Below are 14380 nucleotides of genomic sequence, written 5' to 3' on the forward strand. Positions count from 1 at the left end.
TAAGCTCTGGCAATGATGTATGATTTGGTGTATGGCACTAACAATGGGCTATTTGATGTATGAGCTTTGTTTGCCATAATGCAGGGACATGGCTATAGCTGAAGGCAGTGCATTGAAGTCCATAGAAGTGCTGTGATGTGAACTGGTGCAATTCTTTGTTACAAGGTATTATGGAAGAGGATTAATAACTGTGAAACGAATTGTATTCATTGGAATAATTTTTACAGATACACTACCCAGGTTAAAAATAATAGTAATAGTCATCATTCCCTGTGTAGCAGGACACAAATTGGCTGGGGGAAATTCTTCCTTTCCATTGGGAGTGCTGTGACGGGGGAGGCCATGACTCTGGGTGTTTTCTGCAAGTGTCTTGCTGTAGAAATCTTTGACTGTATCACACGGTCATTGCTCTGAAACATTGAAACATTGCTCTGTACCACACTGTAGAAATGCTCTGAAAAGTGCATGTTTGCTTTCATGCTTTCTTAGAAGACCAGGGAGATGGAGGTCAGCATCCATCAGCCTGATGGATTGGTCCCTTTCTTAGACCTTACGCTATGGGTGTCCCTTAGGTTGTGCCATAGGCTCCATCCAAAGAGGAGGGGGCTGGGTTCTTTGGCAGGCTTTCACCTATGGCTATGCTCATCTCTGCTTCACCCTGTGCGCTGGGCTTATGTTTTGGTCTCCTTGACTTCAGGAGTGCCTAAGCCTGTGCTTAACACAGGTCACCTGGTTTCTGGTCTGGCTCTTCTGCTGGGTCAGCACCTTAATGATGAGCTGTTTAGAAATATAAAGTGCTTCTAGCTGAAGATAGCAAACAGTGCCATTTATGGCTGGTATTTTGGCAATGGCCTTTATCCAGAACATGTTATTAATATTGGAAAACACAACTTGTGTTGTTAAATAACTAATGAACATCGGAACATATTTTTCTCCCTCCACCACAGCTAATTAACTTATTTGCAGAAAAGATCCTAGGAACGCAGCTGTGACAGTTTTTTATAACACAATAGTGTAAGACAGGGACAGTGTGACTCAATCGCAAGTGCTGAGAAGGCAACAAGGGAATTGCGGATCAAGGGGCTGATTGCTGCAGTGCAGGTAGTGCCTGTTCAAAATTAAGGCAGATCTTAAAACAAACAGAAATAGCCCCCGAATTTCCAAGCGTGAGCTGTGCAGCATGGCAGCTGATGAGGAACACAGTCGGCATAGTGAGCTGTTTAAGGCATCTGTTTCGGCAACATGGACGCTGAAGTCTGGGGAGAATATTTTAACATGATCATGTTAGGTCCTTTGCACTTTGTTCAAGAGACTTTCAGAGGAGTTTTAAACTTGGTTCCTGTGTTACTTTTTCATGTTCAGGGATAAATTATGGAGGAGCAAAAAGGGTCTTTGTTAGGGAAAGTTTCTCTGGTCATTAGCAAATAAGTCAGTAGAAGCCTGTGCAAAGGTAGCTGGCCACAGCGGGGCTTGGACCCCCCTTGCGACGCTCTGCACGGTGGAGTCCTGCCTGGTGCGCCGGCTGCCGGCGTTCCCCTTGCAGCCGCGGGAGCCGTTGGAGTCCATGGGCTGCAGCAGCGTGTTCCCAGGCCTGTGGCAGAGCGGCGGAGCCTTGGGTGAACGGAGACAACTGATGGATTGCGCTGAACTTTTTCTGGTTAGGTAACCTTCTCCATAACCTTTCGATTTCACAAAAACCATGCAGTGTGGACTACTGTTTAATTGCTGGGCTTTTCTGTTGCATTGCGGTAGGGCCTCTCTGGGTGCTGGGGAAACCTCTCTCTCATTACTGCCTGACTGTGCTGAAGTGCAGGACTTTTCTTTTTCACTTGCCTCTGAGTTTTTCACAAAAAGATGGAGACTGTGAAGATGAGGAGGGCTTAGCGAACCCTCTAGTCTTTCTCTTCAGGAAAAACCCAGAAATTGTCAGTTTTGTGTGTGTCCTGTGACATTCACTGCACAAACTGCAGTTTGAAATATGTGGTTCGAATCTGTGTTAGAATTTGCAGGATTTTGAAATAAAGCAGTTCGGAAACAAGACACAAGCCTTTGCTTACTATTCCTTTTAGTTGCCTAAAATTGCAACTCCCAGTGATGGCACATTTGTGCAGGCTTCAGTGTGGCATTTGGAGCTCGTTTGCAGCTGACGTTTGTGCTTGGCAAGAGGGGAGATCATATGTTTCAGCCTAACCTTGTCCAAGTTAAACACTCCTGGTTCCTGCTGACAACCGCAGCTGAGGAAAACTCTGTATTTTCTTCATTAAGGCTTGTGCAAAGTTACTCTGCTTTTGTGGGTTCCTGCTCCTTTTCAACCTGTGGGCCTCGAGGCTAGCCTGTCCCAGTGCCGTTGCCGGTGGTGGCACTTTGCGTGAGACTGATCTTCAGCGAGAAGTCAGGGATCTCGAGCCTTGTCAAGGCAATGTGAAATAAACCATCCAAATCCTGAAGGGAGATGATAAAAGGGGACAATGTGACTAAAGGCATAAAGAGAGAAGAGCAGATGTGTTCCTCTTGCCAGCTCCACTAAAATGATCACCGTGTGCCCTTTGGGCTTTTGTATCTGAAAGGAAAGGCTGTGGTAGAAGTTTTGCCTGCAGGAGTTTTCCTGGCAGTAGATCAGCATCGTCTGTCCAGAGTCACTGATAGTGATCTTGAATTTAAAGGACATGGTGTTGCTAAAGTCCACTTGGGCACTAACTGTGCTTACTGGCAGCAGCAAGAGGAGATTTGAGTGGTGATAGGAGACAAACTCCATTTCTGCTTGGAAACTGCAGCTCCTCCACCTTCAAGATGGGATCTACTGTCAGGATGGTAGAGCAGGGCTTATGTTGGTGGGTTGGCTTAGCAAGTTCAAGTGTAGCAACAGAGGGGTTGGGTCAAAAGTGACTTCAGGTTGACTTTGGCCTCCTCACAGTCTCTTGTCATGGAGATCCTTAGCCCAGCTGCAAAGCACTGGAAGTTATTTCTCATTTCCCAGCCGGAAGATACACGGTGCCCTTTGAATGCAGGTGTGCGCTGGAGGCACATCTCAGCCTGTCCCTGCAGTGGGGACTGAGCAGGGACAACGGTTCTTACACCAGCTCTGTGCCATTTCGAAGTAGGGCTAACAATGGGGTTAATTTTTATGGGCTTTTCCTTCCCACCTCATTGTTCCTTAATGCCATAGTGGCTTCATTACCACTGCTCCATGCTGCCCACGGCTGTCATCTTCTCATGCACTGATGCTTTGTGTGGCCGTGGGGCAGGCAACTCACAAACTTGTGTTTCCTCAGGTGATGAAGACCTACCACATGTACCATGCAGAAAGCATCAGCGCTGAGAGCAAACTGAAGGAGGCGGAGAAGCAGGAGGAAAAGCAGTTCAACAAGTCGGGGGACATCAGCGTGAACCTGCTGCGGCATGAGGACAGGCCTCAGCGGCGGAGCTCCGTCAAGAAGATTGAGAAGATGAAGGAGAAGGTGGGTGAGAGGGAAGGGAAGGGGAGCCAGGCTGGGGTCGGGGCTCCCCAAGGGCAGGAGGGTTTTAGCTCCAGCCCTGTCCATTTCTGTGCAGCCATTCCTGTATCCCTGGGAAGGGGTTATGGAGGATGCCGACTCCTGTGTGTGTGTGTTTTGCTGAAGGGCAGTCTGAGGAGGACATAACGAGTCTCTTCACTGCTTCCTGGCCGTGGAGAGGTGCCAAAACCAGCCGCTAGCAAGGATTTAACCCAACGTCGGGCTGGCACTGCTCAGTAAGGAATGGGGACAGGGGACGTCGGGCAGTGCAGCCTTGGAGGGGGTGGTGGACCCGCACGGGAGCCACATGGCCACCCGTGACATCTGCCAGGCTGGCTCTCTGGAGGGAGGGCTGAGAAGGGCGGCCGGAGGGGCCTCGGAGGCCGACGAGAGCACACGGCAGAGACAGGCGGTGGGAGATGCTCGTACGCCAGCTGCTCGGGCTGGGGCCTGTGGGTCGCACCGGGGGCTTGACTGTGCCTCAGGTGGGACCCGAGAGGCTGCACTGAACAACGAGGAGGGCAGCGCACCGGTGTGTCTGGCTTGGCACAGCGATGCTTTCTGATCCAGATGTGGGACCCTGCTACGGGGGGCTGTGGTTTGTTCATGACTTATTTTTTTTTTTAAAAGCGCTTTTAACAGTGAACAATAGTTGTCCCAGGGTTCCTTCAGTCAGAGACTCGTGGCAGGTGAAAAAAGGGCTGGATATATAAAATAACAGTGTTTCTTCCTCCACAGACTGTCTGGGAGTTAAAATGCAGCATTTAGTTGGCTTTGCTAGTCAAAACACTTAACTCCATTGTGGCTTCAGCAAATCCCACCAGATCTCAGGATGTCCAAAACTTTTTCTGTTAATTTTGGAGAAAAAGCAATAGCTTCCCCAGCTGGGATGCATTTGCTTGCATGTTGACCCAGCACGGGGACATTGTCTAGCAGCATGCTTCTTTGAAGGGTTAATCTTCTGTGCTAAACCTTTAGACTAGTGATCTGCCTGAGCAAATGCCCCAGATCTGAGCACATCTGCTTTCCTACAGAGTTTTGAATTCTGGGTCCTCTTCTAAATTTTGTAGCTTGGGCCTCTGGGCCAGATTCCGCTTTGATACAGCTGCATAAATCTGGAGCAAGTCCAAATGTATGTCAGCGTTTCTGGGAGGAAAATTTGGCCCTCTAATTTTGATTGATGCCAAAACCTCCACGAATGCACAGATAAAGGAAGAGCAGCTGTGCTTGGGATGCACTGGGTACATCTGAGCAGAATGCTCTCATTGTGCATTGGCTGATGGCATGAGGGATGTTCAGATGTGATCTCCTCCATCCTGGCAAGGGTGCCTGCTTTCATACCTGATACCAAATTTTATTAATTAACATGTCACACCCAGGCTGCAGGGCACTGTGGGGCCCTGCAGCAAGAGAAGCTGTGAAAGTAGCATCCTATTTGTGCTCTGACACTCTATTTTGCTTTTTCAGAGACAAGCCAAATATTCTGAAAACAAGCTGAAGTGTACTAAAGCCAGGAATGACTACCTGCTGAACCTGGCAGCCACCAACGCAGCTGTCAGTAAATACTACATCCACGATGTCTCTGACCTCATTGATGTAAGTGCTTCTTCCCCCTGCGTGCATCCTTCCCGTTTTCTACTGATAAGCACACAGCTAAATCTTAAGCATGGTTTGGTCCTTAAATGCACTCTCATGTGGTGGTAATGAAGGGGTATTTGTTGGGGCTTTAAAATACACTTAACTGGGGCCTGAAAATGTGCTGTAAATTTTGGATATTTTTTTTACCTCCCTGTGGTATTTTTTGAACTCCCAGCTGCATACACTCATTTAGCTTTCCCACCAGTTGATGAAGGCATATATGAGCAGAGCTAGAGCTGCCATTATACAGGAGTCATAGAATCATAGAATGGTTTGAGGTGGAAGGGACCTTTAAAGATCATCTAGTCCAACCCCCCTGCCATGGGCAGAGACATCTTTCACTGGATCAGGTTGCTCGAAGCCCCATCCAACCTGGCCTTGAACACTTCCAGGGATGGGGCATCCACAACTTCTCTGGGCAACGCTCAAGAGTCAGCCTCCTCTGAACTCTATGGTGGCCACGTGATCACACAACAAAGTAATTGATTAATATTTATGCTACGTATAAACTTTTCATCACTGTCTGGAAGAAAACATGGAGTTTTTCATTATAACTGCAGGGTATGAGCCAGCCTGAACCAAACACCTTCTTGAGCACCTAAGCAGGGGAGTCTGGATTGAACTGCATGGTTCAGGCATGTCTAATATACAGTTACAAACTAGAAACTGCTTTCATGTTTTCTGCACCTTTCATGCTGTATCACGAGCATGCTAAGGTCTGGTTATCGGTGTACATTGGCTCTGCCTTCAGAACTGCACAGATGTGTTTTCCTCCACGTTAAAGTGACAGCTTCATCTGCTGTGGCTCCCACACAGCAGGATGTCCTGCTGCTGGAGTTTCTCAAACTCCAGAGCCTTTGTAGGAGAATTTGCCTTGGGGCAAGCCAGGTGAGGCTGAGATTTCCTCCTGGCCCATCGATTAGTCTGCATTTGAAACAGATAAGCTCTTAGGAAGATCAGATACATCCTTGTTTTTGTTGCTGAAACAGAAGGTTTTTTTTCTTTCTACTACATGCATCTGCAAGTTCTATCAGTATGAGCAGGCACTTAGCTCTCCTCAACCTTGGTGGCAGTTAAGCACATGTGCTTTCCTCACTAGGGAAGGCACTTGCTGAGTTGTATCCGAAGTGCTCCTTGCACGAAATAGCCTCAGGGCAGGAACTGCTGGAAGCAGGTTTCATAGTAGTAGTAGGAATTGAACAGGTGTGTATCAGCAACTCCTACTAACTGCTTTTAAATTATTTGAGAGAAGGGATTTCCATTTCTTCCTTTAATAGGCATCTTCATAGTGGTGTAGATTGCATAATGCAGAGTTTCTTCCTGCTAGAGTTGCTTCAGTGAGCACATAAGTGATCTGTAAGCACTGAGTTAGTCTTCTGGCTTCATCATTACCTAAATATATAATTTTAAAATGTCCTGGAGTGTTTATCTCCTTTTACTAACCCACTAACATATATTTATTCTCTAAGCATTGATTAAAGTAAGTCTGATGCAAAACCCCTGATGATTTCAAGATTTTGAGAGATGATAAAATATTCTTAGTGTGTCGCTTTTGTTCTCTTCATTATTTAAGATGTATTTAGCCATATTAAAAAACTAATAACTTGATCTTGGAGACATTTGAACAGGAAGGTATGATAACACCTTGATTTATCTGTGGAGTTTCTGCTTTTTTTGTGTATATTCTCTCTCTCTCTTTTTTTTTTTTTTATTTAAGCAAGAATGACTTATATTCATGGAGTTTTGAGGAGTTTGATTTCCTGGAGAGTTGCCAAGTTCCATTTTAGTTCTGGCTATTTATATTATTTCTCCCAACTTTATTTCCGTGCTGACACTTCCACTGGAGTCAGCAGATGGCTTTTCTTCTGCACTCCAGGAATCCCTTCAGGGGACTTTAACTAAAGCATCTTCAACATTGTGCAGCTAAATTCCCCTAATTATATATTCTCTTCACTGAAGAAAACAAAATCTTGGATATGTGGGCTGCACACGGGTGTCCTAATTTTAAATCCCCAAAGGAAGAGCAGTTTATTTGAACAGACTTTTGTACAAATTCAATGTATTTTGCAAGAGCATGGCAAGAAGGGTTTCAGCACGCTCCAGAAGAAGGGGATCACATTCACTGTATCCCACTAGTACTGAAAGTGGTTGAAGGAGAAGACAGCCGTCGGAACCAGCAGCATTAGGCTTTCTGTAGGTGTGTAATCCATGTAATGAAAGATGAAGAGAACAGATGTTTTTAGATGTAGTTTTAAAGTTACTGTTTTAATCTTAGTACATTTAACAAGGATAAGATGACAGTGCCTTTCGCTCTCAGGAGCGACAGTGCTGTTTGCAAACGCGGGGTCTGTACCATGGGAGGGTGTGAGTCCCCCACCCCTTGGCACAGCCCTGTTGTTTCATGGGATGCAGCAGAGGAGCTCTGAGCAGAGAAGGTGGATTTTGCCTTTGATCAAGAGCCAGCGAGCCCTTGGCTGCAGCAGCGTGAGCAGAGCGGGGCGATGCAGGACCCTGGGTGTCTGTGCGGGGGGAGCTGTGTCCGACAGAAGGAGCGGGTCTGCAGAAAGAGAGAGAGTGCTTGAGGGGCTTTGTGGTAGGAACAGAGTTTTGGTTTTGCTCAAAACCTGGCTGGACGTGCTTTAATAGGATCCTAGGAGTGTCCATGTATTGCAGTTATGCAAATTCTCCCGGCTCCTCCACGCCGCGTCACCAAGGGGGGTGATTAACGATATAGCAGGCTGTCTTTCTGGGACATAGGAGGGGTGGTGGGGGGCTCCCGCACGCCCTTCATATCAAGCACAAATTGTCATGTGCAGTTTTTTGATTTGCACGCAAATCTGAACCGTCAGGACACTGGAGCAGCTAATTTAGCAGCATTTCCCCCAAATCCCAGATGGCTCAGTGTCATCTATTAGGCACAGCCTTGACATTTCTTGTGCCCTCAGCGTCACCACAGAGTAGTGACTTTTATAACAAAGCCGTTCTGCTAATCTCCCGCTCTGGTGAGAAAGAGGGTCCCAGCTGCTCTGGGAGAAAGCGGAGAGTCCTCCCAGGGCTGTGGTTTTAATGAGATATGTAAAACTTGATCAGAGGAGCTGTGAAGTGGCACAGAGCGCATCTATCCCTCCCTCTGTCTCCAGTGGCCTTTTTGTTTTGTCCTTTAGAAAAGAAGTAAAGAATATAGAGACAGATCAAATTAGACTTGGACTTAAAGTACACCGTTGTGCCTCTTCCCTCAAAAGAGGCATGTGTTTGTATTAAAACGCCTGGGTTCATCTCTCATTTCTGTCATTAACTGTGTGACCAAGTTAATCTCTTTGGCCATGTATGTGAAGTGGAGATAAAGCTGCTTATCCATCCCTCTGGAGTTCAGTGCGAAATGGCTCAAAAATATTTTGAAGTGGTCACATGAAAGATACTGCTAGATTTAGCAGAGTAAAATGTAATGGTTGGTGTCAATATGTACTGATCCACCAAAACTTGTTCAGCCTCCTGTAAATCCTTTTGAAACAGCAGCTTGTTTCTCTATGGGTTGGTGTGTTTGCCATATCCGAAACAAACAAGCAAGTAGAGGAGGGGAATTATAAGGAATTTAATATTACACATTACTGCCAAATTGTTTGGTCCCTAGAAAACTTAGCTGATGACATTGTCATTTTTCACATGGCCAAGTGATACTTAGTCAAGTTAGGAAACAGAAACAGCAGTCAAAATTTTTATGCCAAAAATCTTCAGTTGGCTTTACTTACCCCGCAGTAAAGCTCTAGGTTTTGCAGCAATGTCAAGAGAGTAGAGGCCAGAAAATATAATATATTTATAAATGCATAATATATCTTTAAAGAAAGAGTAAAGAAAATGTGAGGAAAAAAGGCAACAGAGCAGAGCAGATAAAGAGAACTGTTTGTTTCCAGCTAGCGCTGGGTACTGTGGAGGACTAGGAGTTAGGCTGCTGTTACCTAGTAAGTAAAGTGATTGATGGCAGGCTAGCTGGGATGCTCAGGTTTTACTCCAGGATTTGTCACTTGCTTGGGTGAGGCATGTGGCCCCATGCCATGCCGACAGCCTCGGCAGTGGGACTGGCTGAGCTGGGCTGTTGGACACCGTGGCTGTATTTCATGTGCAGGGTTCAGCCTCCCGAATAAGAGGGAGACTGAAAGGTGCTGAAGCCACAGACCGCTTTATTAGGATCTATTTTTAGGCACCTCCTACAGCTCATGTTGTCGTCGTTTCCATCAGTGGCTAATTGCCTGGGCACGTCTGTGCCTGCAGAGCCAGCGCCGGCTGCAGCTTGGCTTTGTGCAGCGCTTTCCCTCTGTGATTGCACGGGGACGTTGCCCTGGCCTGAGTAGCTCTGCCTGATGCCACTGGCTTTAATGAAGAGATAATGATTTATACAAGCAGAGGGTCTCTTTTGGGTGTTTGCTCTGAAGCAATTTTTCTAGCGTAAAGAGCCTTTCAGTTCCACAAAGGCACAGAGGTTCCTCCCACGCTGTCCTTTGAGTGGGCTTTCTGCCATGTAGCAGGCTCCTGCCAGCCCTAAGAGCCAGGTATGTTTTATCATGGAAACTCCATGCAAAGCGTCACTGTCACCGCACCATCATGTGGAGCAGTATCTGTAACTCAAAACTCACACTCTCCCAGGGAGGAGTGCCTGTACCACAGGCAGCTTACCATGCTGTGCGTCTGCAGCTGGGAGATCTGGCTTCAGGGTATTTCAAATAAAGTCAACAGTGCAGCAATAAAAGGAATAAACAGCTTCCATGAGGAGGAATTAGGCTGTCTCAAGAGGCTCAGTGCTCTTTACTGCACGGCCGCTGTGTCCCTGTTACCCGGTTTCCTGCAGAGGCGACAGTTTGGGAATGCCAGCAGCAGCCTGCAGCACCCAAGCTGGTCAGCATTCCCTGCCGCCGGGGGTGGAGCGCTGGGAAATAGAAAATACATGGGTTTAGGAGGTGCCGTCACTCACTTTGCAGACAGCTGTGAGATGAGGAACTAGAAGTGTCACACAGCTACCTGAGCGCAAGTGCTTTGCGTTGGGAAGCTGCAGTGGATGCCGGTGGCCGTCCGTAACATACAGTGGCACTCCTGAACACGCGCAGGGGACGCAAGGCTGGCTGGGGTGCCTGAGTTCCTGTGGTGCCCTGGGTCGGTGAAGAATAAAAACTTCATCTGCTGTGGTTGCAGAGTTAACCCTCGAGCTTTAACGGGGGGTGCAACAAAACGTGCCTGAGCTTGCAGAGAGCCCCGGGCTGTAGTCTGGCATGTGAATTGCCTGGGCACAGCAGAGGTTGTCAGTGGAAATGGGTGATAAAACCAGGAATGTCCATATGCCATTAAAAGCTTCATGCATTTTAAGAGACTAAACGGAGGAAAAGGTTTAGATTTGTATGATCTTTATCAACACAGAGCTTCTGTGGATGAAGAGAGGAGGGGAAAGAGGTGCATTTGCTTGATTTCCTTTCAGAAATTTGACATATTTTTTCATATACCATTACCCTGGTTTAGTAAACTTATATTACTCTTCTTCTATATGCAGGTTATTAATAATAGCTACCTGTTTGTACACAGGAATTACAAATTATCATACTCTAATAACTAAGCTGTTCTTAGAGTACTATATTAAACTGAAAGAATCCAACCAATACACGTTTCTTAAATTTTGCCAGTTGTGGCTTTAATAATATGGCAAAACTACTTTTTTTGCCAAAATTTGCACATAGTAAACAATTTATTCCTCACATGGATATCACAGACATTGGAATTGGCTTGCTAAATTAATTAAGCATGTGCTGGTTGCTTTATGATTTGGAAGTGTCATGCAGCCTGTAGATTTTACTGCCTGAAGACTATGATCAGTCTTTGTCTGATAGAGCTTGTTAGCTTGGTACAAAAAAGCAACAGTACTTTCCTTTAGGGAAAAGAGTTTCTTCTTGACGCTGTGGGCTGCTTTTCCCAGTAGCTTGAAAGAATAGCCTCAAGGTCTTAATGTCCTTTAAAGGATTAACTTACCAATGCATTCATCTTAAAAAGGAAACAAAACCAAAACATCACCACCACTCCCCAAACAAACAAAACCCCTGGCCCCCAAAAACCCAAACCAGCGAACAACAAAAAACCCCATTAAAAAGCCCTATGAAAATACACATGAGAGAGAGACATGCTATAGAGAGACTAAGGAGCAAAATAAAATGTAGGTTAAAAATCCTCCAGAAAGAAACCTACTCCGGGGACCATAGAGTTAATTAACTATAGCTAAATCTGAAAAGGACTGCATAGTATTTGGCTCTGTAATACTTATAGTTAAGGAACCTTTGATTAGAAATAATCAAATCGCATGCTTCAGGGTGTGAGTTGATTACTGCAAGGGTCAGGGAGGATCTTGTCCTCCTCCTGCCATCTCCACACATCGTTCCCTGTTTGGCTAAAAATAAATCAGTTGTTCAGGAGTTTTTATGTCTTGGTTGCTGCCTCAGGCAAATCACTGGACTTGACGGACCAAGACTGTTCTTTGGAAGAGATTTATGGTAACTGTTGAGCACTGCAAGCCAGCCTGTGGTGTGCTTGGGGGACCCTTCAGTCTGTTCAGGAAACACTTTAAAAACATGTACTTGTAAATGGGTGTAGGAGAAAGCCAGCCTGGTAGCATACATCACATCCACCTGGTGTTACAGCATGGGCTTCCCAATGCCTGGCTCAGACCACAAAAACCTGATAGTCCCCCCGTTTAACGTGTTACGACAGCTTACGTGCTCTGTTGTAACGATAGGCACGGCTTTGCTGTGAGTCAGAAATACGGGAGCTCACGGAAGGAATCCAGGGTGGCTTGGTCCTGCGGTGTCGGACGTGCGGGTGGCACCCTCGCCCTGTGCGGCCATTCCCTCGCAGTGCCGACGTCTGGAGCGTGAGCTGCAGCTGAGCCCCCCTCAGCGTTGTGGGTGTCCCCGGGGCTGATGCCAGCGTTGGCATTTTGTGGGCAGAGGAAGGATTTTGTTGGGCAGTGCTGGGCTGCAGCACACCTCGGCGTGGCGAGGGGACCTGCGTCCTGGCTAGTTTCAGGCTCCCTCAGCACCCTCTCCATTTGGCAGAGGAGCTGGTTTGGATATGCCTCAAATTGCTAAAGCTTAAAAGACGGGGTCAGTCTGGGGGATTTTGCTTTTGTATTTAAAATAGCACACTTTCTAGGGCTGTGCCCACTTTCCAGTGCTGAAAAGTTCAGTGACCCTCAAACCCCCCAGGCACGATGCCGTGAGTGCCTCCATCGCTGTGCCTCCTCCTCGTCTCAGCACTGCTGCGCACCTCAGCATCCCTGATAGCCGGGTCCCGCCCAGCATCAAAGTTACTGGGGAATATTAAGAGTAATATTCATCAAAGGGAGACAGCCCTAGCATTTATTTGCTTCTTCCTGCCTTTTCTGAGCAATTATTTGTGGCTGCTGATGCGTCTCAGCCCTTTCTGCCTTCTCCTGGTGTGGTTTAATTTCCTTTGCTGCCTGGATCCATCTTACAGCGCGCAGAGCCTGTTTGTTGTGGTGGAGTGTTGCTTTTTTACAAGCATTTATCATACCTTGGCTGGAATACCTTTTGTAACAGGGTTTGTTTCAACACTGTTTTGGTTTTAGGGAAGTGCAGTGAATGCAGGCTGCAAAGGTGTGACTGTTTTGTTTTCTGCATATTTAGTACTTAGCAAATAAATGCTCTCCATAAAAACAAATGAGAACAGAAGCTGTTTGTATTCTCTTTGAACATTCCTCCTAACATCAGAAGATGCTTTCAGGTATGAGTTAGGCTCTCACGTAGTACCCAGCATTGTCACAGCCAAGCACAAACATTATCCTGGTAAAACATTATTTCACACTTTGTGACAGACACATCAAATATCTTTAACTATTTAACCAGCAAGGAAATGAGACAGATGCATCAGTAGTTTGGAAAGCATTTCATTCTCTCTGGAGCCCAGTGCTGTTGCAGCCTCAGCTATGTAAAAACCCTCAGCATTTCTGCAGAGCTTCGTCATTCGTATTAAACCCCATCAGGTTCCTCCGGGCCCTCCAGTTGCCGTCCTCGCTGCCATCACCGCTCTTGTGAAGACCGTGTCGAACTTGTGGGGCTTGGAGCAGCTTGCCTGGTGCATCGGGGGGAACGGCTGTCAACCTGCCCAAATACACGAGGAGGGCGAACAGAGCAGCAGAGCTGTGCAGGGACATCTGCCTGTCCTGCAGGGACAGGGCAGCTCTCTGCCTGCTGCTGAGGAACGACTGCAGGTCACTGCTGGAGCGCGCAGTGCTTTGGGCTCCCATATTTTCCACCCACTGGATGTTGCTTTGTTCTTAAAATGTTGCTTGTTTTCCTGTGCTGGTGCAGTTTAGTGCCTCGGTTGTGATCGGTGGCACAGCTTGCTTACTGTCCCATTGGTTTAGACCATCCCAGGCCTGATTTTCAGAAGAGATCGCCCTCGGTACGGCAGCGTGACCAAGTCCTGGGGAAGAGCTGGCTCTCCTTTAGCTGCCTAGTTGCGGTTGTCCGAGTGAAGACGTTAAGATGCTCGTGCAGGCTTGGCTTTTCTCCTAGCTTTGGGCAAACCTTTTAATATCTCTCTGTTTTCACTCCTGTGTCTAAAATGGCGTTACTGTAATGGCCAGTGGTGGTCTTCTGCAGACCCCGACCCCTCCTCTGGTGCAGCTCTGTGGTGGGTGGTAGGAGACACACGTACATATTTGGCTGCTTCCATGGCATTTTGGCCAAAACCAGCTTGCTTGAGCTCTGAGGTGCCAGTTTATTTCTCAAGTTGAACACTGTAATATTTCCACCCTTGCAGGGGTGTTACCAGACTTAATGAATTAATATACAAAGAGCTTTGAGCTCTCCAGATGAAAGGCGCTGGAGAAGGGCTAAGGATTATTATTTGTGGTTCTAATTTATTTTCCATCAAAGGGATGAGAGGGGTGAGAAAATGCCATTTGTTCTGGAGCCGGGAGCAGGAGTTTGAAGTCTTTTTCTTCTTTCTTTTTCTTTTCCTCTCCCCTTTGTGTGTTTCTCTGGGAATTTTGTGGAAGTCCCTGCTCTGTCTTTTCTTCTCTGGGCACCAGTGTGTGAAGCAGCCGGCACAGTGTTAATCACCAGACACTTCAAGGGCCATAGCAGTTAGGAAAGTGCCTGCCCTCATTTTCAGTAGTAACTGGTTTCTCGGCATTGCAAATAACTGCTAGCTTTAGCGTGAGTTCAGCATCAAAGTAAAGGGAAAGTTTCACA

General features: G+C 46.8%; 1 protein-coding gene across 4 annotated transcripts in view; it reads left to right on the top strand.

Annotated features, from left to right (window-relative positions):
* Positions 1-14380, top strand: part of SRGAP3 (SLIT-ROBO Rho GTPase activating protein 3) — a 172091-nt gene that overhangs the window by 126755 nt on the left and 30956 nt on the right. For all 4 annotated transcript variants that reach the window (XM_069811759.1, XM_069811758.1, XM_069811760.1 and 1 more), the window contains 2 exons: positions 3273-3458; positions 4962-5090. In XM_069811759.1, coding sequence (XP_069667860.1) covers positions 3273-3458; positions 4962-5090 — 315 coding nt within the window. The remainder of the gene's footprint in view (positions 1-3272; positions 3459-4961; positions 5091-14380) is intronic.

This window comes from Haliaeetus albicilla, chromosome 24, assembly GCF_947461875.1.
Source record: "Haliaeetus albicilla chromosome 24, bHalAlb1.1, whole genome shotgun sequence".
Taxonomy (NCBI): domain Eukaryota; kingdom Metazoa; phylum Chordata; class Aves; order Accipitriformes; family Accipitridae; genus Haliaeetus; species Haliaeetus albicilla.